At 40.9% G+C, this 27458-nt stretch overlaps 3 protein-coding genes across 20 annotated transcripts in view; 1 reads left to right on the top strand and 2 right to left on the bottom strand.

The window, feature by feature from the left end:
- Positions 1–12131, bottom strand: part of LRCH3 (leucine rich repeats and calponin homology domain containing 3) — a 61561-nt gene extending 49430 nt beyond the window's left edge. For 5 of the 17 annotated variants that reach the window (XM_077184028.1, XM_077184018.1, XM_077184023.1 and 2 more), the window contains exon 1: positions 11825–12127. In XM_077184028.1, the coding sequence (XP_077040143.1) occupies positions 11825–12035 (211 nt within the window). In that variant the 5' untranslated portion in view covers positions 12036–12127. Of the gene's footprint in view, positions 1–11824 lie in introns of all 17 variants that reach the window. The other 12 variants (XR_013183652.1, XR_013183651.1, XM_077184017.1 and 9 more) reach the window with 5 other exon arrangements.
- A 973-nt stretch (positions 12132–13104) lies between these two features.
- FYTTD1 (forty-two-three domain containing 1) lies at positions 13105–27293 on the bottom strand. Of its 2 annotated transcripts, none has more exons than XM_054639730.2 (9): positions 27104–27293; positions 24017–24148; positions 20856–21001; positions 19976–20088; positions 18933–19029; positions 17961–18022; positions 17050–17124; positions 16148–16274; positions 13105–15068 (listed from the first exon to the last, which is right to left on the bottom strand). In XM_054639730.2, the coding sequence occupies exons 1-9, from the start codon at positions 27276–27278 to the stop codon at positions 14973–14975; spliced, it is 1023 nt and encodes a 340-aa protein (XP_054495705.1). In that variant the 5' UTR covers positions 27279–27293; the 3' UTR covers positions 13105–14972. The 2 variants fall into 2 exon arrangements, with proteins under 2 accessions (XP_054495705.1, XP_054495706.1); XM_054639731.2 differs by having other exon boundaries at positions 27131–27293.
- RUBCN (rubicon autophagy regulator) overlaps positions 27283–27458 on the top strand; it is a 29687-nt gene continuing 29511 nt past the window's right edge. Inside the window, exon 1 of the mRNA XM_077184015.1 lies at positions 27283–27381. The gene's annotated coding sequence lies outside the window, so the exon portion shown is untranslated. The remainder of the gene's footprint in view (positions 27382–27458) is intronic.

The raw sequence follows: 27458 nt of genomic DNA, 5'->3' as shown, positions 1-27458 counted from the left end.
GGTGTTTTATAAAATAAAATCCAAACTCATCTGTCCACAAATTTTTTTTTCAAATCCAAACCAAGCTATTCCTCTTCAGGGAAATGCTTAAGGTGAGGTTTAACAGTAAACATTGCTCTAAAGAAGCTGTCATGAAAATTAATCTCAAACTGCAGTAGTCACTTTGAAAATTTTTGGCTAGTTGCTTCTATCTTTCCATGTCCTTCAGTGAAACATTTTTCTGCATGTGAAAACTTTCATCTATAGCAGCTCAGTGCAAACTGAGGAAAATGAAAGCTTTTTGCCTTGCTAGGAGAATTCTTGACAAACACTGAGCCACAGAAGAGAAGCTGTGCAGCCACTGCCCACACTGCACAACAACGATGAGAATTCCACTTCCAGAGATCTCTATTATTCTATTTCATAATGACTATTTCAACTGCTGCTATTTTTAGCTGTACATGTATATAAAACTGTAATTTAAAAAGTGTTCATTTGAAAGCATGTAAGAATTTCAAGTGGAAAAATCTCCAAGTAACAGAGAAAGTGCCTCACCCCTGCTAAGAGAGGGCCACAGGCAGACACTCGAGATGTGTGAGAGCATTCAGTGCTCCTCGGCAACACGACACTGCCTTCTGCCCGCTGCTCCTCAAATACTTGACTGACTTCCAGCAGAGCAGGGTTTCATTTTCCAAGACTGCTTCACAAAGTTGCAGTGAGGGGAAGTGTGCAGTAAATGAACTCATCCCCCCAGCCCTTTAGATAAAGTTCCTTCAAGTACAAAAGGAATTACCCAAGTAAAAAAAAATCTACTTTTAAAAACATCGATTTAAAGCAATACACATAAAAACTTTGAAAATTGAGCTAAAAGTATTGCCAGATTTTAAGTCCATGTGCAAACCTCTGGATCCACCTATTATTTTTTCCTATCAAAAATTATGAGTATTGTTAAGACGTACATTTGCTATTTATTAAATCCACTTACCTTTCCCAAAACCTCACTAGGATAACAGGCTTTGGTACAAAGAGGGTCAACAGCCTCCAACTTGTGTGAACACGAGGCAAATGAATAGTCAGAGACTGCAAAAAAATCCCAAAGAAATCCAACCCCAAACAACAGAAATAGTCCCAATGCAAAAATCACTCCCTGGATTTTAGTCAACAGATTTAATGGAAATAATTTGGCTTTAACAACTTCTTAAAGTCTACACAGGCTGTGGGGAGATAAGAGAGAAGGGCTTTGATGCAGCAAAGACACTACAGATTTGATATTCACTGAATGGCAAATAAGCCATTGAACCACACACTTGAAGGGCTGATTATATACTAAAAATAATTGACCCTGATATGCAATATTTGAACAATATCATAAAAATGGCCCAGGATTAAAAGGTTCATCTAACTTCAGTATAAATATGGAAGTGATCAGCAAAAAAAAAATTAAGAGTAGGAAAATGTGAGTCAACCGGGATATTTGAAGTTATAAAAAAAAAATTATGATACAGCACTAACAATAGTGGCAGTATAGAGTATTTCTCTTGCCCTGAAACGAATATTGAGTTTATTACTGTAAGCACAATATGATGAAGAAAATCTATCCTGAAATCATCAGAGGCACAGAAATGCATCTCTACTTCTAACAGAAGTAAAATAAAACTCCCTGGCCACTATAAAGAAAGAATGAGAAACTTATGAAAAGTCTCACCACAAACTATATTTGAAAATAAAACTATTTTAGTTTGTATTTCTCCTGATAGTATTTAACAAACAAGAATTTTTTATTTAAACAGCACCTACTGCAAAGAAGAAACAACTGTTGTAACTGTGACAAGAAATATTAAGTGAAAGAAATGCAGAGTGCTGCATTTCACTGGTACAGAGTAAGACAGCAAGAGTGGAAGGATCGTAAGACAAGTTGTCATAAACTGACAAAAATTTTGGTAATGAAAGTTTGCCATTGGATTTTGACATTGCCTTTAAAAATTAATACCAATATTACACCCAAAATGACTCTTCTGCACAACCTGCAATATTATACAATGTAGCCACAGAGCTTCAAATCATCTGGCATGGAAACGAAATGCAAAGACATATGAAAAACCTGTTTCAATGAATTCACTTATATGCCTTATAAAACTTGAAATTAGACTAAAAAGAAGTCCCCCACATAAGGTATGTCTTACAATTTCTTTTTTCCTCCTCTCTTTGTGGAGCACAAACTATGCTTTCCAGCTTTAAGATTATATGCTTTTTCTGAGAAGTAAAACAATACACCAAGCAAGTTCTTCTCTAAATGCTTCTCTACATTCTCTGACATAAGGATGTCGTGGTGCACACAGGAAGGAAGCAGAATGTACCACACAAAATAGAAAGCAAGATACAAAGAGTTGGGAAATGCAGTAATAGGAGGATTTCTTTATGGCCCAAACCAGAACAGAAAGAGAACAGGCCAATCTAAAAAGCACACTATAAATATGAACACACTTTCTTCTAATGTGATTTAAAAAAGGACATCAGTGCTCAGCAGATTGCAACACCTCCAGCTGAGGAAAACAGAAGTACAAAGTGCTTCTCCAAGGGTGAAGTGGCAGGCAGCCCACAGACTGGAGAACAGAAAATCTCAGGGCTCTGCTCAGGTCTTTTTGTTTGTTTGTTTGCTTTTGTTATCCCTGACAACTGTCAGGTACCAGACACATTTCTCCTTCCTATACTGAGAAAGCCCCAGGGACATGTGCTGTAGACATTCACTAGAAGAGGAAACCCCTTCCCCAAAGCAGAAAGAACAACACCTCATTTGAGTTATCCCACAATCCGCTCATACAGCCTGCAATGCATGCTTCTAAAAACCCTTCTGTTTCTATTTGTAACGTTTTCAGCATGGTTAAGAATTGAAAAGAACTGTATCATATGGCAAGAGTACAGCCAAAGTTAGTTAAGAAAAAAAAAATCACATTTCTGTCTGAAAATCTAATTAGACAGAAACAATTATTAAAAGTCATTATTAAAAGTCTGAAAAGTTTTTCTTCCATTTACAAACTGCAAATCTGGCAGCACTGGAACAACAACTGCATTATTAAGGAAAATCTGTATTTTTGCCTTTTGTTTTATGTATCCAAAGAAGAAAAATGTGTTTTAAGTGAAAGGAATATGAACTGAATAACATTTAATTTTATTTATATGTGGAAAGCTACTTAAGCAGTCTGATTTCAAACAGATAATATGTTTTTCAAATGGAATTTCCACAGACTTATTTCTTAACCACTACAGGGCAATACAGGGGCTGTGAACAGAAACTGAAGTGCAGTAATGCTGATAAAAGAACCTAACAGATGCATTTCTCATTTTACCATATCTGTGAAAGCAGAAATGACAGATGTTTAAAATATCACATCTGTATTACTCAGTTACATAATTCACAGCCAAATCACGAGCACTAGAAATGTGTGTTTGTGATTTCCTTCACCATGCTCAGAACAACAACACCAGTTCTGAGCTAATCATCAGTGAAGGTTTGATGACTGTTACCAACAGTGAAGCTCCTGGGATTTCCACACTAACATTTAATGGTAATTATAACAATTTTCTGACACACAGCCATCCCTGAATGATGTGACACAATCTGCACCCAGCAGAACAGAGCCATGAATATTTAACACCTGAATATTTGCAATAAGTTTACAGCTCCAATGGATGACCTGCTGTTTTAGCATAGATGGGTTCCAAAGATAATTTTTTACCTTGCTAAGCACAAATCTCCCCAGCCCTTTGCAAGCCAGCAGAATGAAAGGAAACAGCAGATATTTTATGGCTCACAACCACATTCAGTTGTGGCTCTCTACAAAAACATTTATTCCATAGCTGAGCTGGGGACCAGTGTAATGACAAGCTCCTAATTGTCCTGCTATTATTGTGCTCAGTGACTGTCAGTCCCTGAGAACAGCGTGACTGACACCAGCTCAAAGACCAGCAGAAGCCTTGGTCTATGACTGAACTAAAAGATAATTAATATATGTGACCACATATATTAATAGTAATAATAGTAATCATGAGTTAAGCATGTTCAAATTATTACTTTTCCTCAGCACCCTAAAATGAATTTTCTGATTTGAATTAAAAGATATTTCCTACCAAATGTTAAGATACCAGTTAGTCCTCTTTTTCTCATGCTAACAACTTGGGTGAGAAGACTGGAGTTGGTGATGAAAGAGGAGTTTGAGACCAGGCAAGATTAACAAGAAAAGAAGAAAGTGTTAAGACATGGAAGTTGGGATAAAGGAGATGAAAAAAACCATGGGCAGAAGAGACAGAACTAAGGTAACAAACATTGCTGGGAACAAGACTTGTGACATGAAGACAGGGAGGAACCTGTGTAGAACATAATCACCTCCAGAACACCCAAACACAGACCCAAAGATCTGATCAAACCATCATCTCTGCCCTCAGACACCTGTACAACTTGGAAGTACAGCATCCCACCTTACAAACAGGCTCCAGGGAATGACAACCTCCTGCTATCTTGCTGGCTCATCTCAGAGAAACGTGAAGGTTTGAACTGTCCTGAGGAGTCACACAGATGCCAGCTTTATTCCACTTGACTGTTCTAGAGAATTCAGACTGTATCTCTGACTAAAACTCACCCTGAATTTAGAATTCAGCATCAGGAAAGCAACCTGGAAAACACATTGATATTTTGTAAAGAGAAAAGTCAGTTAAAAACGTAGGTAACATGGCTAAATCAAGCACAAGGATGATGAAGTCTATAATCAGAGATGCCCACAGAACTTTAATTGCTCATTTCCTGGGCATATCTACTGTCCCCATGTCTTTAATTAAAAACCATATACCACTTTTCATTCTTCTAATTTTTTCTGTTCAAATAGACTTTTTCAGACAAGATGAAATTACTGTCAGAATCAGGACTGATCACAGTCAAAGTCTTATAAAAGAAGAGTGTTGTTGAAAAACCACAAGGGAAAAAACCCAGGGAATTACACAAAGAAAAAGGGATGGTTAACCTGAAAGAGGTGAACACTGCTTTGGAAAAATAGATTGCATACTGTCAGTGCCACATATTTCCTTCATAATACTAAGCAAATTTTCTAAACTAATCTTTCAAAAATACATTAATTAATCATATTTTTTCTAGCTGTTAGGCTTGATTCCCAGTATTTCTAAGGAGTTACCAAGGCATCTGAACTTATTAAAAGCTACATTTAAAAATAATGCCTGTAACTTCAGGCACTAAGTATTTTAAATTTTGGTACTCCAAATCAACAGATGCTTTCAAACTTTTTATCATTCCAAGCTTCATACGTATAAAATGCAGTAACATTACCATGCTTCACTGCACAGAGATTACATGAAAAATAGTGTTTGAAAACTTTTCAATAGTCTGGAGCACTACCCAAAAGCCCAAGGCAACAATAACACATTTCTGTATTCAAAGCTACGTTTCAACAATAAGCTGAATAAAGAGACTAAAATTCACATGGGTCACTGAACAATGTGGGGGTGGTGGGTGGAACTGAATAGATGCTCCCTAATCCTCCTGCCCTCTGCACAGAGCACATTATGGTTCCAAACCATATGTTCCAGCAGCCAACACCTGGGCTGCATAGCAAGTTGGGGGGTTTCAGTATATTCTCCTTTTGGAGTGCCTGGGAGAAGGCTATGAGTGTAAATACTTTAACTTTCCAATCAGTAACATTATCAGCTAGAAGAGAACAGAGACTCCTTACTCCAGAAAGACACTGAGGGCTGTCAGTGGAAGCAGCAGTCTGCAGTGTAGAATTGTAAGTGAGGCTGAAGCCAAGGACAGTTTTGGGGACTTCAAGCTGCAACATTAAACCCTCGTCCTGCACAGAAGCACTAACTGAGGCACAACAGTCCCATAACGAAAAGACCACAATGTTGTACCCTTTGCATCTTCTCTAAGTATCTGGAATTCAGGGAATTAAGGCAATATTTTTAACTCTGATGCTCTGATAAATCAAACCACAAGACATTTCTAACATTAATGGATTTCCACCCCTCCACTTCGGAGAGGGGGCCACAGGAGATGAAGAAGAAAGCAGCCTGCACAGTCCATGGCTTCAGATGAATACACAACAGCAATTCATTCAAGCTGTTTGGCCAACATCAGAAACCACGAGATCCAATCCTGATTAGTTATTACAGAGAGAACCCTTGAAATGAGTTATAGCCTTTTTGTTAGCTACCATGTAATTTTATTTTTAACAAATGCTACATAATTTGTAGTGTTTGTTGTAGCTAATTCTTTACTGCTGTTTCTTCTGCCGAAAAAACTAATTACATCTACTGCATTCTAAACCTGAACCATCAGTTTAAAACTACTTACATAAAACTATGTATTTTGCCAAATGGATGCACGAGAGCCAAACCTATCAGGAGTAAAGTTTCACTGAATGAAATTCAACTCTATAAGCCATATTGTAGAATAAAAAATTCTTAGGCTCATTGAGTCAAAGGGCAGCAGATTGCTTGGAAGAAAATTATTAGCAAATTTACAGCAGGTCAGTGGGAAAAGGTTACAAAACAGAGTCATGGTGTAATCTCACAACTGGTGCAAGTCAATTTAAGCTTACACATCCACCAAAACAGATCCTCTCACTTCCATCATCCATGCAGTGCTTCCATCCTTTCCATTTGCTGGCATTCACAGGCAGGTGAAAACCCAGTGAGCTGTCCAAGGATTTGATACACAGAGTTATTGGCTGGATTTTCAGCCAGGTAAGTATGAAACAGCTTGCTGGAAGGCACTAGGATTGTTGGTGTTGACTGTGCAGCAGGAGATGAAGACAGAACTTCCTCCCATTTTGGCATCAGCATAGAACTTGGATCACATTAGGCTGTGTATTTATGACAGTCTTCAGGGAGTATTTACTCAGGATAAATTTTCTACCTCCAAGCACAGGTACAACCACAGGAGAACACAGCTGGAAACATCATGAAAGAAACAGACATTTTATTTTTTCCCTAAATTCTAATTTGTCCTTCATGTGACTACAAGCCTCAATATATTCAACTATTGATCCCTACCCTCTTTATGTAGTTACAGTTATCTCCAAAAATATAACCACAAGGGCATATGCAGTCAGAACAGTATTAAAAAAATTAAATCTGATCATGATGGAGTCAAGGAAGGGGAAGACTTGGCAAGTAACTAGAAACACATGTAATACTACTGAGCACCACTTACAAGAACTCGCTGGTAATAAAATTTGATGGTAGGACTTTATTGTTTGTTTTAAAAGATAAACTCACTAAACAAAGGCATTCTGAATGTCACGTATTGCTTTTATTGCCACAAGGATTAGAAGCCACAAGCTCAGATTGCAGTTTCCCAGTTGCCATAAAACGTGAGGCAAAAAGATTTCCTGTGGCTAAAGAGCAGCTGAGCATTACTGCAGTCCTCAGGTCTCCATCCAATCCCAACACATCCTACAAAAATGAACTGTAAACTACAGACACACAAGAACAAAAACAAAACGGAGCAATAATCAAATTAAACAAGGACTGACAAAATTAGGAGCTAAGATCAAGCAATGCAGCTGAATGGAACAATCTGGATTACTGTCCAAAGTTAGGGGAAGGGTTGTGATCCTCCTTCCCACTCCTATAGCTACAAGAACCTCTGCACATGGCATTCCTCTTTGGGTTTTGCTAAGGGTAGAGACAAGGACACAAATGCAATCACAAGCACCTGAATGACCCTACTGACATATTAGGCTTTGGGTTTTAATATTGAAACTTTAGATGATCCAAGTATTAAAACTGTACACTTTGCTGGCAAATAGTCTGAGATTTGAACAAACAATAATCCCAATTCCTTCCCAGTTACCTTAATGATCACAATAAATTTACATTCAAAATACAGCAGCCCAAAGAGATTTAAAAAAAAAAAAATTACTTTTAGGCTGGATTTCACTGTGCTGTTGTGGCTTTAAGAACAAATGTTTGGCTAACAGGGCCAGTGCTATCTGAGCCATTTTACATTTCAGTAGGCAGTATCAATTGAACTTCTAGCAGGAATGAAGAACACCAGTGAGACCCTTTAGTGCAGAACACTCACATACTCACTGCACTCCTTCTAGATGCATGCAAGCACTTGGCATATAGAAAATTTACTGACACTATGGTCAGATTTTACCATTTCTATGGAGAACGAGTAAGGATAAAACTACAGAGATACCTTATTGGCAAAGCCATTGAAAAGGCACAATGGACCATTTTATTCTTCTTGTTCAGAGTCCTTCTATCCTTTTTTACTACTAATATATTCCAGAAACAAGACATAGTGAGCTGCATGTAATTATCTTACTCAATTTCCATACAACAGACATTTCTTTTATTCCATAAACCCACATATTTTCATCTTCTCCTTTAAAAATGGAGACAGTGAGTGGTTTAAGTAATTACAGCTGTCATGGAGGGTTTGACAAATAACTTTTCTGCTCAATGTATGCTTTAGGCCACTGGGAAAGCTGTCAAATAATGACATCAGAATCTACATTAATGCTGGCAAAATGCAACTGTGCTGCCTTTCACATTTAGCTCAGGTGGTTTATAGCCTTTCTTTTTCCTATTCTGTGGTCAAGAACATGAGTGGAATGAACAAATGGGTTGTAACTCAGATAAAATGGGGAGAGATAATGAATGCTAAATGAAAGTATGAAAGAAAACGAAAAGAAGAAGCATGAAAGCATATCCTTCATTTGATAATGAAGAAGTTTGCTCATTGGGCATCATCAATGAGCTTTGTAAACCTGTTCACTTTCTAAAGGTCCAATTAAGCTGTTAGGGAGGAACAGAAAGGAATAAGATACTCTTTCAATATCTAAGTTATTAGTTATTACTACACTGCATTTCTTGCACATCCCTCACATATAAGAACATGAGATGGGTGACTGCATCACACACTGCAGTTACCTTCCTGCTAATCCATGCCAAAGCTCCCCAGACTATCCCATCTTCAATTTGATTTTACAGGGGATCTTCATTCCAGTCAAAGTACAAAACAACCAGAAACCCACTAGTGCTTCACTGCCTGCTGAAGTTATATGCTCAGTTCTGAGAGTAACCTTGAGCACTGATCTTGGTTTAAAAAGTCACATGTGGGTTTTCATCATCTGGAAGACAGCAGTGCCCAGAAGCAGCCAAGGCTCTAACATGACTAGACAATCCATTTCCCAGTGAAAAGTTTATGCACTGAAGAAAATGATTAATGACAAACTTAACTTTTCCACCTAAAAGAAATACTGTATTATAAAGTTCAAAAATCAAGTGCAGCAAACCTGACCTGGTTTTGCTGCTCTGGTGACTGTTTAGTGAGTGGTTTAAGAATGCTACCTAGAAGCTATTACAGCTTGAGCACCAGGGCTAGTATTAGTCAAATCTGAACCCATACAAGGTTCAAAAAAATGTGATCTTCCCACTGATTTAACATCTGCAAATGCACCTTATGGCTGACATCACCCACCATCAACCTCAAAATCCGCACAGAGCACCCAACTAAACTTGATCAAACCTCTGATCTCCAACACCCTGTTGCTGCTGACCCGCTTTGCTGGTTCACCTGCGTTCAGAGCAGCTTCCAGGCAAGGCCAGGGGCTCTGTCAGGGCTTGGGGCAGTGAGATCCTGGTTTCTGGCAGGGTAGTTACGTTAATGAGGGATGTGATTCATTCCCACCTCGTAACCATCCCTGTGCTTACGCTGACATGCAGGTACTTTTATTGCTCCAAGAACGGGAATGAGCTGTATCAGTACATGATTCACAGCAGAGAGGTGTCTACTCAGGCACATGAGGAGGAAGGTTTGCACATCATTGCTTCATCTCCAGTTTTGTCACTGAATTTGTAATTTGGGAGCAAATCCAGTCATTTTTATGAAACACAGACATGCAGCACCTCATGTGCTTAGAGTCTGTGGCACAGCATTTAGAAAGGTCCTTGGGAGTCTACAGTGTGGGGTGTTGTTTAAAGTGTTTACTTAAGTGTTTATAACACCTAACATACAAATACATTGTATCATATTATTTGTGGCTAGTCCCATACAAAATAATTTTAAGTCTCCTCCCAAGAACAAAATTGTGCCCAGAATTATTAAAAACAAGTCACAGAACAGACCATGCTAAAAAAAAAAGCACAAGATGAAGTTATTCATAGCAGCCTTCAAAACAGAGAATTTAAACATAATGTGTGTCCCCATACACACTCAATAAGCTTTGCTTTTTACAACTTAAGAACAGTTCTAGCTTTTTTCTGAGGTTCATTGTGATGATAAATGCACAAAAGTGTATGGCATGCACTGCTGCTTATTAGCATTTAATGCTTCTTGAACAACTACAATGCAAATATTCATCACAATAGATGGGAACCTTGGTGGGAACAAGAATTCCCACAAATTGTTTAAGAGTACAGTAAATGAATAGTATTATAAACAAAAAGCCCAAACCTCTCACAAATGTGTATGCTGCATTGGCTTACAGATTACTCCACTACACATGCATTGTGCAACTGCACTGGTACAAAAGAAACAAAATACACCCCAAAAATTTATATCCCAACGAGAAGTGTTTTCTATGTATAGCTGTATTCAAGACAAGCAAACCAGTGCTGTCTCGAGGTCTGCTTGAGTTTTCATGAGTGTTTCTTTTGTTAGTGACAGATTTTTGCATAAGTAGCATGTGACAGGACAGAGTATGAAGTCAAGACAATTTTAAAGAAGGTTCCATTTTGAATTACTTAAATAACAGTGTAAGCAGCACACTTACAAACCAATATGGAAACTTGAAAAAAGTGATGTTGGAAGCTTATTTCTAAGCTTTCAAGCTACAACTCAAAATTAAAAAGTCTAGATTTCAAAGCTTCAAACAGATGGCATGCTGACACCTTTTAAAGTCACTCCGACTTTGCTTATACAACTGCACAATCAAAGTAAACTAAATCTGATCTACATCATGTATTAAGAAGATTTCTACATCTGCACAAACTCTCCCAACTCTCAGCTCTCTAGTTAGTACAGTAATATGCAAACACAGATGTGTTTTCACTTGTGATCAAGGTACTTACAGTCAGTTTTTTAGTCTATTCTTACGAATACATTCAAGGAATAGAGAGAACAAAAGCCCTAATGCTTACTGTACCTTGTAAAGTAATTAACAATCTTTAATATCCTTAAATTCATGCTATACAGAGGAAAAAAAGAAAAGGCTGTGATTATATTCAGGGTATTTTTCATCTCTTCTTATGGCTTATGACAATAATAGAAGCATAAGACCTTATAGAGCTTATAAAAAATAGTTTCTTTAGCATACACACACCTGACAGCCCTTCTTGGAAAGTTGGTTTCCCGTGTCAGTAGGACAAGATGAGAGATTGTGAGGGTGCACACAAATGTGTATATACACAAATTCACACACAGACGTATCAGAGCAAGAACAAGACTAGCTAAAATCACAGCAGCGAGCAGCAATACTGAGAAAAACCTCACAACGCTCTTTAAAACAGTTCTCCATAAGGGAAACATTTTACAGCAGAGATGATAAAGTAAAAAAAACCCTACAATGAGAGAGATCTCATCAGACGGGCAAAGGAAGAAGCCTGCCAGAGCTCCTCCATCCTGCCTCGAGAGCCGAGGAGAGGAAGGGCGGAGAGCGAAGGGAAGAGGCGAAACCAGCTTCAATTTAACGAACAGACAGCAAATCGGTCACCTCAGGCTCAGTCCCGAGCGAGGAGCTGGTAGGGCAGCCAGGACGCTCAGAGCCCCCGAGAGCCTCCGCTCCCATTCCCCGCTGCCTCGCCCCCCTCACGCCCTGTCCCTCACCAGCCTGGGTGGTGTCGCTGAGATCGTGGTTGGCGGCGCTGGCCCGCGGATAGTCCCGGAGCTTCCTGCCGCTCAAACTGAGGGTCCCGCTGATCGCCGCTTCTTCCAGGGCTCGGTCCAAGGAGCGGCTCCAGGAGCCGGGAGCCGAGGGACCAGGCGGAGCGGGACAAGCCGCGGGCATCGCGGCAGAGCCGCCCTCCGGCGCCGCCATTTCCCCGCCACAGCCCGGCCGGACAGCGCATGCCAGAGCGCGCGGCAGGGGCGCATGCGCGGCCGCCGCCCGGCGGCCCCAGGACCGCACGGGCACCGCGTCCGTCCGAGCCGGGCTGAGCTGAGCCGAGCGGGGCTGGGTCGGGCCAGCCGCTCCTCAGGACCGCGTCTTCCCGCCCGCCGCAGCTCAGCCGGCGTGCAAGGGGATCGCCGCCCCGGACACGTCTGGACACCTGCTGGAACTGTTAAAAATTATAGTGTTCCCGCCAACGTGGGATGTCACAGGATGGTTTCTGGGTGAGCATCGCTCACAGCTGCTGGCTGTCGGGCCCGTTCCAGCAGCAAAACAAGGGCAGAGCGCACAGAGCTCCGCTAAGTGGGAAATGTAACAACTGCTTCACGTTTTATAACTTAAGGATTGATTACATTAAAAGGCCACACCCTTTGCTACATCTTCATAAATGCCATTTTGCCCTGCTGCTTCCACTGAACCTACCTGATGCTGCAGCCAACACACGCGAGCTGATAAGAAGAAAGGCTGTCAATAATCAAGTAGCAAGACAACCACAATATTTAACACCTTATCAGATACATTTACAGGCAGTATTTAGTCCTGCACTGACAATTAATAGCAGCATTTCCAGTGCTTTGTGCCTCCTGCTGGCACAGCACTCCCACACGGCCAGGAAGCTGCTCGGGCTGCTCCTGCAGCACAAGGTGTTGATGACGGCGATTCTCGCTATCAGGACATGGCACAGCAGCAATCGCTGACACGTCTGGTACTCCCACCACACCAAATCACTGAGTTAGGAAGTGCTACTGAAACATTAATTAGTAGCTGACACATTCAAATGGAAGTGAGCCTCTACAGCGCCACTCCAATAAGTGCTCTCTTGTCAGAGTATTAAGGTGGGCAAGGAGTGTGAAGCCTCTTTTAAGTTAGGTTGCTTTCTGCTGTGTTCTTCAGAATATTTAATAAGAATTTGATCAAGAAGAACCCCTTGCAAGCTATCAGAAAATTCACATAACCAGTATATTGCCCAGGTGGTTATAACAGGAACAAGACAATATAAAACCTGTAACTTTTTATTAAAAAAAAAAATTAACAGCTTCAGAATAGATCAAATGTAATAACTTCTCCAAAAAATACCAAAAGGTACAGTGTAAAGCATCTTCTCATTAAATACAAACTAGCACTTTTGATGCACTGCATCAATGTTTTGCATCTAGGCTGATGCAAAAGAATTTTTTTGTTGCATCCTGGCACATGAAAAACGTATACACTGAAACAGGATGACTGACTACTCTTTACCTACTCAAATTCTAACAGTGGGACATTTATTTCAAAAAAAATTCCTACTAGTAATTGAGAAAGAAACCTTAACACCATTACATTTAGTTTGCCTCTGCTAAGGTATATCTTCCAACATTTAAAAACAAGGGTTTAAGTCCTATTTAGCATCAGAGTGCGCTCTGACTTCAAACCGATACCAAAAAAAAAAAAGCCCTTCTGCTGTCAAGTGCTCTTCAAGGCTGAAGTTGCCAGTATATGCTAGTTAACTTGGAATTTGAGATAAAAATGCAAGGAAACCAACTCTGTCAAATATAAATTCTTCAAGAATGTGAAAAGAAGTTAAACCTGCTTCAAATGCCATGAACGTTCCTGGATGCAGCAAGCCAGCCCCTCTTGTACCTGACTGTACCTAGCCCTCCTCACCAAAAAGCAGTGCCAAGATCATCAATGCCTGGTCTGGAAGCAATTCTGAAGAGGTGCCTCAGTTTTAGGGATTATATAAATACAGGTTGAGGATGCCCCAGTTGTTACTGTCCTGCAGATTCTGATGCACAGAGCTATGCTTAAAGCAGGTGGCTACATGTTCCTGCCTAATGCCTTACACAGGCTGGCAAAGTGAGGGCTTTCCTCCAGAAACGTTTCTCAGTTTCAGACAATTTCCAGATGTCTGACCACTTTGGATCAGCTTCACATCTTACCTCTCTTTGGTATAAACAAACAAGTGCCACAAGATGGTTTGCCTCCAGCTATTTTTAAGTTAGAGAAAACCCTCTGGGGCAAAATATGCAGGATGAGAATCCTATATCTGGGAGGGCAAGAAACTCTACCATACTGCTGACTTCCTTGTGAAGGAAGGCTTTATCTTCTCCTATGAAATTATTCAAAAATGTGAAGTTATTGCATTTAGTTTGTGAAAAACATTTCAAAAAGAAATAAAAATCAGAAGTTTAAGAAGAAAAGGAGATGGATAAACTCCATTTACAGAGGAGAATGATGAAGTTGAGCTATTTGGAATACAAAGGACTCTCAGGCTGTCTCTGCAGTATTCCTCCAATATGGTATATGATCTGGACCACTTTTAAGGATAAGAGTAGAATAGTCTCCATCCCAGTTACAAATTTTGGGTCTCAGCTAAGAGCTTTATTTGTGAATGTGAGGATGCAAAACAGTTTTCAAGAAAGGAAAAAAATGGAACTTTAAAAGCACAAAGAAGTACAGAACCAATGCTCCCATGAAAAATGCCGCTACATCGCTACCAAAGTATCCACGGACTGAGGCTCTGTGCTAAACTGGTCTCTGAAAGAGAGCTCAAAGGCAGTCCCTAAAAAAACCCTAAAATGGGGTTTGTAATTAAACACTTAAACAATCTTTACCATAACAGAGGGGTGAAAGAACTCAGCTGGGCAACAGAATCTTTTCCAACCAGGTGATGGTGCCACTACGTCGGATCAGTTTCTTTCCACTTTTCTCCCTCAGGGCATTAAGTCTTTTACCATTCCAAGTAAAAGTAATAAAGAGAGATAGCTCTGCCACCATCTTAGCAAGATGTCTGGAGAATTCTAGTGACATATGCTGTATTCTTCTGCCCACTTCTATTTCAGGGGCTTAGGTAGGTGGGCTCAGTGCCCAAGTCCATCTGCCAGGTTAGCCCACTGTTACAAAACGGCTTCCTTTGTTCTGAGACAGTGCTGTCCTCTGCTCCTTCAGGATCCCAAATCGCTCGTTCAACGTCATCCCTGTCTGAAAAATAACATAATTTAACCAAAACTTTAAAGGTGTTGGGTTAATTTAATCAAAGTAATGGAGACAGAACAGTTTTTTCTTCAGTCTGTATCATCACTTGACTCCTCAGTTGCTTCACTTGGATTTTTTGTCACTTCCCACACCATTTAAAAATCAGATTGGACTACACATCAAGAGCTTGCATTTTCAGAATTCATTAAGAACACATGGTATATAATGTCAATACTCAAAGCCTACTCAAAATATTGTAAGGTAAACTGAGGACAAACAGACTGAAAAATGGAACTTCCAGTACACATTTCCCCACATAGATTCTCTGCAATTTCAACAAATGCAACATTTTCACCATTTTAATGCAGGTTGCTTTCCAGTTCACTCAGCTAAGGCAGCAAGCTGGAGTCTAATCCAGAAGTTCAATCAATTTTACACTACATTAGTAGACTTTCTGACATAGTTCTTATTCCTGGATGGAACAAATGCAGATCAATGCCTTGACTCCATGCAGATTTCTACAGCTGGCACTAAGGAGCTGATTACAAGAACAGCATCTAACTCTGCCACCCTGTAAGAATTCCTTCAATGACAGCATTAGGATTGCTGCACCAAATCACCTGTCTTCATGAAACTTGTGAAAAATTGCTCATCTTTCAAGCCCTTAAATGCTCACATTTAGTTGTTTTTTTTTTTTCCTAGATGGGCAGCAAAAGTTGCCTTTTAAGTTTGGCTGCCAAGGTTCCAGGCAGGTCACACAGCTGAAAGCAGCTCATCCCTGAATTATTCACAGTTGCTGATGCAAGCACAGCAGGAGCACCAGAAGCCTTTTAGAAATATTCAACATTTTAAATCCCATTTAAATCATGTGGGGATGCAAGGCATGAACTAGAAGAACAAGAACAGTGAGTTTAGCTACTTGCTTGAAGTTACACAGCGAGTTAGCGGAAAGACTGGAAGTGGAAACAAGAAGTAGTCACTAGTTCTCTCTTTCTGTCACTTGGGAGTCTAGGAGCAAAGTGCCTCACTGGCTTTTATTGGTCTTGAAACTACTTTCACAGTTATGAAAGGAAAATTGCATTTACCTGTTTTCCAACACTATTTATATCAAACTGCAATGGAACCCCTTTTGGAATCTTCTTCTCTTCAGATTGGTCCCTCTTCATCAGAAATGATGGCACAGGACTACGAGTTAATCGTAGTTTCTGGGACCTGTGAAAGAAGAATGTTGCAAAGGACATGATGAACATGTGTTTTATGCAAGAAAGCCTTAATGCTGATAGAGGTACGGATTTTGCATCAAACCATTTGACCAGGCTGGCTGAAAAGCTGGAGGGTGCAAATTCAAGAAGGCAAGTCAGGCAGAACTAAAAAAGGGACCATTTGTTATTGTTATCAGACACCAAGAGTCCCAGCAGGAAACCATCTTATTTTTTATCTGTAATTCTATTGACAAACATGTAATTTGTGGTTAATTCATCCTAGAAATACAAAAAATATAAATTGGTACAGTGTCCCTTACTGATAAAATGCTACCAAGGAAATGCTAATCAAGACATTTTAAAAATATACCACCTATAAACAACAGTACCATCAACTTCCCAAACACAAACACAGCAATGGGCTCTTTAAGCACAAGTCCAGCAGTATTTTTATGAATCAGGGAGTAACTGTTACCATTATATATCAAGTAGGTGCTCATTAATTTCCACTCCGAGGTGGAAAACAGCTGTGACATGGCCTGATTTGGAAGGCACAGACAAAGTGAAAATGTACCAGCCCACCACTCTTCCACTCTATACACCACATCAAGCTCCTAACTGGGAGCTGACATGTGAAATCCAGCTGTGATATTATTCAAACACTGCTCAGAAACACTCAGAAAGGGGCCAGACTTAAAAGTCTTCACAAGAAGCTATCACTTTGAGGTCACCTGAAACACTTTCATTTATGTTCAGAACATTTCAGAACTTAATTGAAAACTCACACTGGGCTTATGATTGCTCCTGGGTTGTCAATAGACACGGTCAGGATCCCTCCACTTGTGGTAGAAGTTCGCCATCTAGTTTGAAAACACAAAAATCACTTAAAATTGTGCAGAGATTTCAGTCAGGGTATCTTTAAAGGTATGTTCAAAATACTGGCCAGCAAAGAACATGCAAGCTTTTGGAATGTTGGCTAGTACAAAATCACATGCTATTGACACCTGGCTATTGATTCTTGTACCTTTTACATTGCCTACACCTATTCAGAACACTAAATCACAGGCTGTTGAAGTGCACCAGAACTACGGCACTTACTCAAGAGTTCACTCCTTTAAAACATTTCCCTGCCACAGATGGGGCCAAATGGCCCACACAGCAAATTCAAGAGGTGACAGACTCCACTCTGTGGCACCTGCTGCTTTCCTCAGCCTTTTGTGTTCCCAAGAAACACCCTGCAAAGAGCCCAGCAAGCACAGAATAGTATGGGAAGAGTATATGGGGGAAGAGCCAAGTGGCCCCATTGGGCTCTGCCTTTTTCATTTCTAAACTGCTTCACAGGCTGATATGCATATTAAATAAAAGGAAAATTACAACAAGAGCTCAGGATAACATTGACATTTGAATTTTTCTTCTAGTCTATGCAGTATTCATGAGTACTAGAGATTAGCCTGATCCTCTTACAGTCTTCCCCCTTATTCCTGCAAATGTCTTATGCAAACCAACTCCTCCTGGTTAAATTAGAAGATAATTTAGGAAATAACTGAGAATAGGGGGAGGATCACTGTCACTCTAGTTGATGTGCCTAGAGGGGAAAAAAATCCACCCCCCCTTCTATTATCATATCCGGGAAGTCTGAGCTAAAATGAGAATCTTACGTGCTACAAAGCTGAAAATTTCCAAATTAGATACTTACTGACGAGTTCTCTTTACTGTTTGATTATCAAGATCATCTGTTGACTGCACTTGGGCCTGCACCTGAAAACACATCAGTAGAGACACCAGATTTGAATATTGTTTCAATTCCTATTGTAGCAGCTGGAAATAGAGAAGTTCAAAAACAGAAGTTTAAAGCTGTTACTACATGCTGCACAAACAGGGTTGTACTTTCAGAGGGACTTCAAAGATAAGAGTCCTATTAATTTCCTAAGACCTTGAAAAGAAATTACTTTAAGAACATAGAATGATTTAAACAAAACTGCCCATAGAGCAATAGCAACATTTTGGAGGACTATGTCAGCCTAAGATAGATCAAAATGTTACTACAGTAGCAAGAAAAGTCTGTCTAGTTCCTGATCTTGTCTGTAATTTTGCAAACCATCTGGAAGGAAGACAACAGCTACTTACAGTCACAACGATGGCAGATGTAGAATGAGGGCACAAATAAAAACCAAACCCACCACTTTTCATTCACTGTGCACTCTCATCTCTCCATCCTACTAAAATAACTAAAAAATCCTTAAGTAACTAAAATAATTGAAATAAATAACCCCAAAATAACTAAAAAAGCAAACCAAATCATAATCAGATTCTTAAATGTGTTTCTGCTCTATTATTTATCTGAAAGCAACTTCTAAAAAGCTGGACGGAGCTTTCTACCATTAACTTCTGAAAGGAAAAATGAATACCTTGCAAATACCCTCAAACACTGGCAAGTTCCATGCCCCTCAGAATTGCTCAATTACACTGGAATGTGAAGCAAGACTCGATGGATTACAGTAACTAGAGAATGAGTGCACTTCCCTAGAAGAACCTGTGGCTATTCCCCAGTGCACCTGAAGTTTCTACTCAGATCTGATATTTGAAGTTGATTCATTAATATCAGTGTTACAGGTTAGCTTAGAATCTATAGCCCAACTGCCTTGTTCTTTTCAAAATTTGTATTTACCTTCAGGCCTCTTCTAAACAGGAAAGTTGCTTGACGAGTATCTTTCTGCTGATTTAGTTTGTTTCCAATTCTGACAAATGTAGATGGCATGTTATTCCTGTAATATTTATTAAAAATATAGTTATAAAAGGCTCCACAGGGAACACCTTAGAGACACTACTATGGAAGTCAAAAAAGTGCCCAAAACATCCATAAGGACATCTTTAGTGCTGCCTCTTTGAGGCTGAATGCTTCAGCTGGGATAAGCTCCTCATCCACTATGAATGAAACATATTACTGATAAATGGAGAAATCACTGCTGGTACACAGAAGCCTAATGTTCATACATCACAGGACAATATGGTCATTAATTCTGGTTTTCACTTTGCTCAGTATCCTCCAGCACTTTAAACATTGCTGGTTACATGAAAAAAAAATTAAAATCAGTATGTATAAAGAAAGTTTGTTTACAGTTTTCACAGTATAGTCACAGAGTGAAACCTTTTATCATGGAGACCATTTCCATTGCAGTTTATAACACATGGTAATTCCAGCACAAATAAAACATACAGTGGCTTTCCTGAAGCTGCAGATGGCACCAGCTTCCACAAAAGCATTTAGAAAGTTCACTAAACCATGGCTAACACTTCTGAGCTATCAAAAGCCACAGCAGCCATTTCCAAACAGAATCATGAAACACAGAATGGTTTGGGCTGGAAAGAAGAACCCCTAGATTCAACCCCCTGTCATGGGCAGGGACACCTTCCACAAAATCAGGTTGCTCAAATATAGGCTCCTGTGATTTAAGTGAAGGCAGAAAAGCAGGTGCTCACACATAGAGGCACTTCCTGAGTGCTCTACATCATAACAAACATCTGGCTTTGTATTGAGACCATGTTTGGCACATTCTTGGCTTCCAGATTTGTACAACTTCACGCACAAACTGGTCTTGACCATATTGCTACTCCAGTACCTACTGTCTTCTCTCAGCCTCAGTCCTGTCAAACAAGATTCACCATGGGAAGTTGCCAAGTAGTGTTCAGAAAGCAGGTTTGGTAATTTACCTCCTGTTTAGCAGAGCAGACCTCCTGAGGGCAGGAGCTTGTTTTCTCTGCATTTCAGATTGTCTCTGCAGGTTTGTTTTCCTTTTCAAGACTGGGTAATTCCGCTGTGCATTCTTAAAAAACAATCAACATATTCAGCATAATGTATGCTATACACACACCAACATTTTTATTTCAGCTTCCATTTACAAACTGTGATTAGAATACACTTGGCTTTGCTTACCCTTCACAATCTAGTGTAATTTGAAAACACATTCTACAATTTAATGAATTCTATATTCTCCACATCCTCAGGAGGAAACAAAAAGCAACATACCTTAGCAGTTATTTTTTCAAAATATTTTTTCATTTTTTCCAAACTGAGAAAAATCCATGCTGCACATGTCTTAAAATTAGCATTTGTCAGAAATCCAAAGGCAATCCCAATTCTATAATATTGAATGAGATGAAGCAGGCAACAATGCACTGGAGCAGTGCAGAGAAGGGAGCCTACTGATGGAGTTTAGTATTCTGCAAAAACTTGCATTTTTGTAACAGTAGAAGTTTAGCACCTGCAGGTTGGCTGAATTATTGGTCTGTAAGAAAACCAATTTTGCTTGTAAAAAATACAGTAACTCCCTCCATACTCACACAGAATATACTTCTGTACTTCAACTCTCATGACTTGCAACCCAATTAGGTGTTAGAAACTATTTTCACACCTAGTCATTATCCAGCCCACTCAAAACAAACAAGAACTCAGCTAACACATTCCCAATTTGATAAAAGCTTGTACCATTTGTCTCCATTTTATATTTCAAGAGCAGTTTTCTGAAGCACTCGTGTTTCATTTTTTTAACCTGTTCTGACACGAATCACCAGGGTTGCATTAATGAATTACCTTCTCACTCAGTGGCTGTCTGTTCAGAGGACTGATTCCTTTGTGTGAACCCAGAGCTTTCTTGGCTGCCAGGCCAGTTATGACTCCATAAGAACGCTTCTTCCCTGCTATCTTCTTTCTGCGCCCCAAACGATTCTTTCCATAACCTGCAACGAGCACAGAAAGCTCAACAATTCTTCCTGAAGAGAAAAGGTTCATGCTTTAAGATGCCTTGCAGGCAGCACAAGTTATTTGGCTGCACACTTCAAGCCTTAGAGCAGAGGCCACCACTACATTTGAAGACAATTTGGTCACTCAGCTGTTTATCAGGTCTGGCCCAAGCCCCAGCACAGCAATGATCAGTTTCTCATACCGAGTACAGCTTTACTGTAGTTCACTGCATTAATTTCTGCTGAAAATTTCTTATTTGACATGTCTGCAGGGAGAACTTGAAAGTCTTCTAGCACAGAAAACTACCAAAATACTCTGAAATGGAATTTCATCAAGCACTGAACAATATAAAACCAAATCAGAGTCCCTCAGCTTCCTACCCATTCAGCAAACTTCAAATTACTAGTTTAATTTAAAAGGAAAAAAAACCCCTAAAACAGCTTCAAAGATTATTTATTTTAATCAGTGGTTCCCAAGACATGACTTAGAAGGAAAGAACATAGCAATTGGCCCACAAAAGCACATTAAACAGCACATGAATTATATCACATTTGAAGTGTTTTCAATTACAAGTCTGCATGGCAGTGCAGCCAAACTGAGGACTGAAAGCAGATTTTGAATATAAAAGGCTTGTAAGTCTGAGGTCTGTAGTATCTCCAGTTACCAGGGTTTGATTAACCCAGTCTGGAGTCATTTAGCTTCATGCTGTGAATACAGACCATGCTCCAATTTTGTCCCCAAGCACCCTCGCCTCTAGAACCTCAGACTGCAAAACAAATTTCAGACTGAGGAGTCAGCTCTCCAAGCAACAGACACATTTAGTTTTAACATATCTGACTTATCAGCATTGATAATAAATCTGTGCTTTCTCATGAGACAGGAGCCATGACATGAGGTAAGCCACTGGTCAGAATCCAGCTCAGATCAATTTGCCATGGAGAACTGCTGTGTACACACATTTTGTGGCTGGTTAGCAAATGCTCTTCTTTTCCAAGAGAAAAGCTGAGAAACAGGGTTGCTTAGGCTGAAAGGGACCTCACAAGCTCTATAAACCAACCTCTGCTCAAATAAATGAAAACCTCAGTTAGCTCAGGCTGCACAGGGCTTTGTGCAGTTGCATTCTGTGTATCACCAAGGACAACTTTTATTTAAATGAACAATGCTCATCTCTCTGCTTTTAACCCCAAAAGCTGAATAGAATCCAGCTCAAGTTCCTCACTTCTTTCCAGAAAGTTTGGCAGCCACTTCTAAAACCCATGAACTGAACACTGTTGATCATTTGTGGTTTCTGCAGTTGTCCACAGAGGCTTTGCTACTTATCAGGGTAACTTCAATAGCATCAGAGTAGCAATAAATCTACTGGTAAGCTACTAATAACTAGAATGCTCACAATAACTATTTAATGACACCTTCTGCTTAAAAACAATACAAGAGATTTGTTTTCACTGGGAGAAAATGTGCCAAGCTGTATAGGAGGGAGCAGTTGAAACTATTCACAATTTCAAGATGTCACGAATCTGGCAATTTTGCAAAGAAATTGTTTGCTTTTTTCCTATAACACAGGCAGAGAAGCTGGTAAGGTTCCAGAAGAGAAAAGTAACTGCCTAAGACAGTAGTATTTAGAGTTTCAAGTTTACAGATCAAGTTTCTCCTAAAATTCTAAATCCTAATACTTGTTTCTTTTGTGGTCTTTTGATGCTGAACAATTGCACTTGACAACTGCAGTTATAAACAGAGCTTACATGTTTGATAATCTACAACTTAAATTCACTTACCCTTCACCCACACAAATATCCTCACACCTGGGCTGAGAGATGTACATTTTTCTCCAGCCCTGTCACCAATTTATTAGAGATGTACAAGTAACACAGTTGTGTGGGCCTGCATAGAAACCAAAACTCCTCTGAGCCCTGAGTAATGCAGCATTTCACTGATCCCTAAAGACATTTGTGTCTAAGACACAAAGGAGGAGCTGCTGCTACAACAAAGACTAAGCAAGACAAAGATAACACAGGGATCATTGTGAGTACACCAGACAGATGTGTCTTTGTTTTAAAGGAATGCTACTAAACAAGAAATTGCATGTATTAACCTGAATACCTAATTAGCTCATGGTGGTAAGCTTTCTTATCAGACAGTATTCTTCCACATTTTGATCATCCTGTACTAAACAGATACTTTTCAAAGCCAATTGCAAGCAAAACCCGCCTGCAATTCAAGCAGGAGCTCTCCATGTACTGAACTAAAGCCTGGGAATAATTTTCAAACTTGTACTGTTTATCAGAAAACCCATGAGTTACTCAGGGGAACCTACAGCAAAGCTGTTATTGTGCACTTTTCCTCTCCTCACTCCCTGTCTATATGACTTTTTCCCCTTTTTGTATTCCACTGTTAAAACACTGGCTTCCCCTTTTTGTATTCCACTGTAAGAACACTGGCTGAATAAGGCTGACACAGCTCTTCCTTTGCATCTCAAGCTCTTACAAGAAAAGCCAACTCACACTGTGCACTCTCCATTTAAATATTCCTGAGCCAGGATCACAGTCTATAGTAATAGATAATTTGGGGAGGCCTGTAAAGGGAATTCTACCCAGCAAATATGAATTTGCTTTTCTTTTGCACAAAGCTCTGGCAAGGCCTTCACATCTCCCAGTACAAAGGCTTTGGCATAAGCACTTGTTCTGTCCATCTCTGAGAAAGGGCAAGGTATCATCACAATTTCCAAAATTAAAATTGAACTGAAGAATCAGAAAGCAAGCCAATTCTTCCTTCAGTCAAGGACAGTCCTTCAAGCATCCAAGCTCCCTGGTGGCCAAACATGTCAATCACTTTCTCACACTGAATCAGAAACAAAACCAAGTATAAATAGATTAAAAATACCCCTGAATTACAATCAAAAGACACTATCTGAAAGACAAGTGAACTGACCATGTCAATCCACACATTTCATTATTCTATCTTTCAACTCAAGAAAGATAATGTGGAATCTGTGTTCTATTTGGCACACACACCTTTCTGCTGTTGCATTCCCCACTTGGAGCCTTGTGAACTGAACTGTTGAGCTCGATTCTGCTGAAGCCCTCTTTTTATTTTGGGAGAATATTGTTTTCTTTCTTCTTTCTTGTTCAGCTTGATGATATCATCTACGAAAAGAAAAAAGAAAAAATTGACATACTATATAAAATACTGAATAAAACCCCCAAACAGCCTGGAGTCACTGGAGTCAGACCAGTCAATCCTGCAAAGGCAGCACATACAAGTTAAGGTTCCAGAAACATCAGCACTATAAACATCCAGTCCCTATTATATCTTACAGAAGTTACTTTATAATACAATGCCTCAGCAGAAGGGAAGCAGTTGCATACATCCAGAAAATGTGAGACACATGTAAGATCATGGCATTCAGCCCAGAATTAAATTTTAATTTGAGCGACTCCATTAGTTTTTGTACATGGTTAAAGAAAATGAAACTTTGCAGAGACCAAATAAAATGTCAATTCCAGCCTTAGCTCTTTCATCCTAAGCTACTTAAGGAAGATCACACAGACGCAACTGAAGCCATCAGTTATCTTCAGATGTTCAGCAGGACTGAAATGATGGGGGAAAAGGCAAGCAAGACATCTCTCCCCAGGAATCTACAATCCAAAGCAATCACCTTATCTATTGTCCAGGGAAACAATCCCAGACAAGCTATTATTCAGCTCAAAAATATGTGTAAGAAACAAGCTGATGAAAAGCAAACAGCAGGTCTGTCCAGTGCAAATTTGCTACACCAGCCTGACTGCCTTCACTGACCTGGTAGCCAGCCCAGGAGAGAAGAGCAAAGCAAGAGGTGTGGCAGCTTTTATCTGACTGCCAGCTTGTTTACAAGAACACCTTAAAGGAAACTGCCAAACTGCATTTACTGCATCTTTATCATGAGAGCACAACTGATAAAAAATGTCATGTTTCAATAGGGAGCCTCCCCAAATAGCTGGACAGTCTTTTTTCAGTCAAGGAAAGATGGAAATGGGTTTACTGTGTTTGTGGCTGAGTTCAAATGGACTCATAAGGGGCAGAACAGAGAAAACAGTGTAAAAACATAAACAGCAAAAACCACAACACTATTATCCAATGGTTTGCATGCTGTCAAGAGAAAGCTAAGAGAACATGAATTCACTTTGCTGCAAAAATCTAGCAGGACAAGAATACTGATACAGGTCACTCAGGGATTGATATCTACACAATCTTCTTGACCAAAGGGGGTGTCCCTGGAACAAGGATTCCAAACTATCCTTTTATACACAAAGAAAACCAAAGCCACTTCAAACATGGATTCATGCTTCACAGCTCATCTGTTTCATCTTGAATCAATTTTTTTCAAGTTGCTGCACACAAGGTTACAACTTTAAATTTAGACTTAAGATTCAGCTATTCTCTTATTTGGGTAAATGAAGGACATTTGGGACTTCATGCATTTGTTAGAGGAGCCACACTGAAGCAGTCTCCTATCTTGCATGAGATCAGAGACCACAATTACAGCTAGAACAGCAGAGTTATCTGGGAGCAGTATCAGACTGGAAGCTCAGCTGCACATAACACAATCAAATCATGTTTAATCTTTATCACTATATGAGAATTTACTCAACATCATGATCTCAATCTTAAGACTTCCTAGATTAAGGTCATGTCAGTTTCTTTGATATCACACTAGATGTGGGACTGCATTTTCCCTTTGGCTATACCTGACACAGAGCTTTCACTTGGGGACAGCAGCTGGGGTGACAACGTTCTTACACACCCAAAGAAGTACCCACTTCACACCACCACTTTAAAACAACATCCTCATGACACTGCAACAGTCCTTTGCAGTCTGCTAGTTAATGGCCAGGACATGTAAACTGACTGAAAGGTTAACTCAGCCAGGAAACATTAGAATATGTGAAAATACAACAAGCCAGGATCAACAACTCTATTAGCAACCCTGAAAACAAAGATTGTGTGCAATGGGTAAAAACAGATTTAGTTTTCTATGAATGCTGTAGCACTACTCTACATTCAAACTCTAAACATCATTTCACAAGTTATCTCCACTGCCCAAAGAACTCCACTGAATTATTTACAGAGGGAAAAATTGTACATATCCTCTTATTTTACGGTGGCCCACAAGAGACCAAGTCCACCATTAGTAATTTCAGTTCACACTATGAATCTGTTTTTTGAAGAAAGTCTCCTGATAGCACCTATCTATGATGCTCTGGTAGCATCACAAAGCAGTATTGGAGTGTACAAAACCAATTAAATTTTCTTTTTTTCCTGATAAAAGTAAACTGGAAGATGCAGCCCACGAACACACCAAACTGTCCCTGACTGTTAAGGGGACTCAGTACACAGCACCAGAACAGAACTTCTCTGAGATACCTCACGAAGTATCTACAGTGTGGGTGTCAGTTTCTCGGACACGCTGGAGACACAGCTCTGCAGGTTTGTAATGAGTCTGTGCAAGTTCCTAACACACACACCCCGCAATAGGAGGGCAGGGGACAACGGGGCAGATTGTCACGGCAAACTACGCGGTAGAGGTGACGTCATGCTCGGCGTGGCCGGTCTTATCCTGCAAAGAGGTTACACGGGAGACTTGCCACTGCTGATTTCCAAACCTGAGAAGAATAAAAAGGCCAGGCCAGCTGAGAGACCACCAAACCTCACCCATCCCTGTGGTTGCGAGCGCCAGGCGAGGCCCTGGGACGCTCCCCGAGCCCGCCCAGCCTAAGGCCTGAGTACTGTGGGCCTCACCGGGCCAAAAGCGGGCAGAGCCCCGCTCTGCGGCCTGCTCACACCACCAAGCGACACAAAGGGGTCGCGGCTCTTGCCCGCAAAGGACCGCGACCCTGGATCCGCGCTGCTCCCGGCGGCTCGCCCAGGACTCGCCCCTATGCCCAGCCCCCGGCGCCACCCTCGCCCCTCCTGCGCTCCCGCTGTGGGAGGGTCCCGTCCTTTCCCCTCCCCACCCCCCGCCCTCGTTGGTTCCGCCCGAGCCGGTGCCCCCCGTTGGTTCGTTCCGCCCCTCCCCGTCCCCGGCACTTGGTTCAGCCCGAGCCCTCCGCCCTGTCACCTACAGCGGCCACCCCGGCCCCGCTCCTCACCCAGGGACATGTCGATCTTCTCCACGCTCTCGCCGCCGCCGTGCCGGGCCCCCGCCGCGGCCGAGGAGCCCGGGAGCGGTGCCGCAGCCCCGAACGCGTTCATGGCCGCCTCCCTCACACCGGACCGCCCCCAGCCGGGCCCGCGCATGCGCAGAAGCTCCGCCCAGCCCAGGGCACAGCCGCCCGCGCCGGGGAGCGGCGCAGCGCAGCGCCCCTCTGGCACCGCGCCTCCTGGCGGCCGGGAGGAGCAGGTACAGCGGGCGGGGGGCGATGCCGGGTGGCGATGGCGGGGGGCGATGCCGTGGGGGCGATACCGTGGGGGCGCGGA

This window comes from Agelaius phoeniceus, chromosome 10, assembly GCF_051311805.1.
Source record: "Agelaius phoeniceus isolate bAgePho1 chromosome 10, bAgePho1.hap1, whole genome shotgun sequence".
Lineage (NCBI taxonomy): Eukaryota > Metazoa > Chordata > Aves > Passeriformes > Icteridae > Agelaius > Agelaius phoeniceus.
The sequence above is the reverse complement of the archived record's forward strand: the minus strand, read 5'-3'. Positions and strand labels throughout refer to the sequence as shown.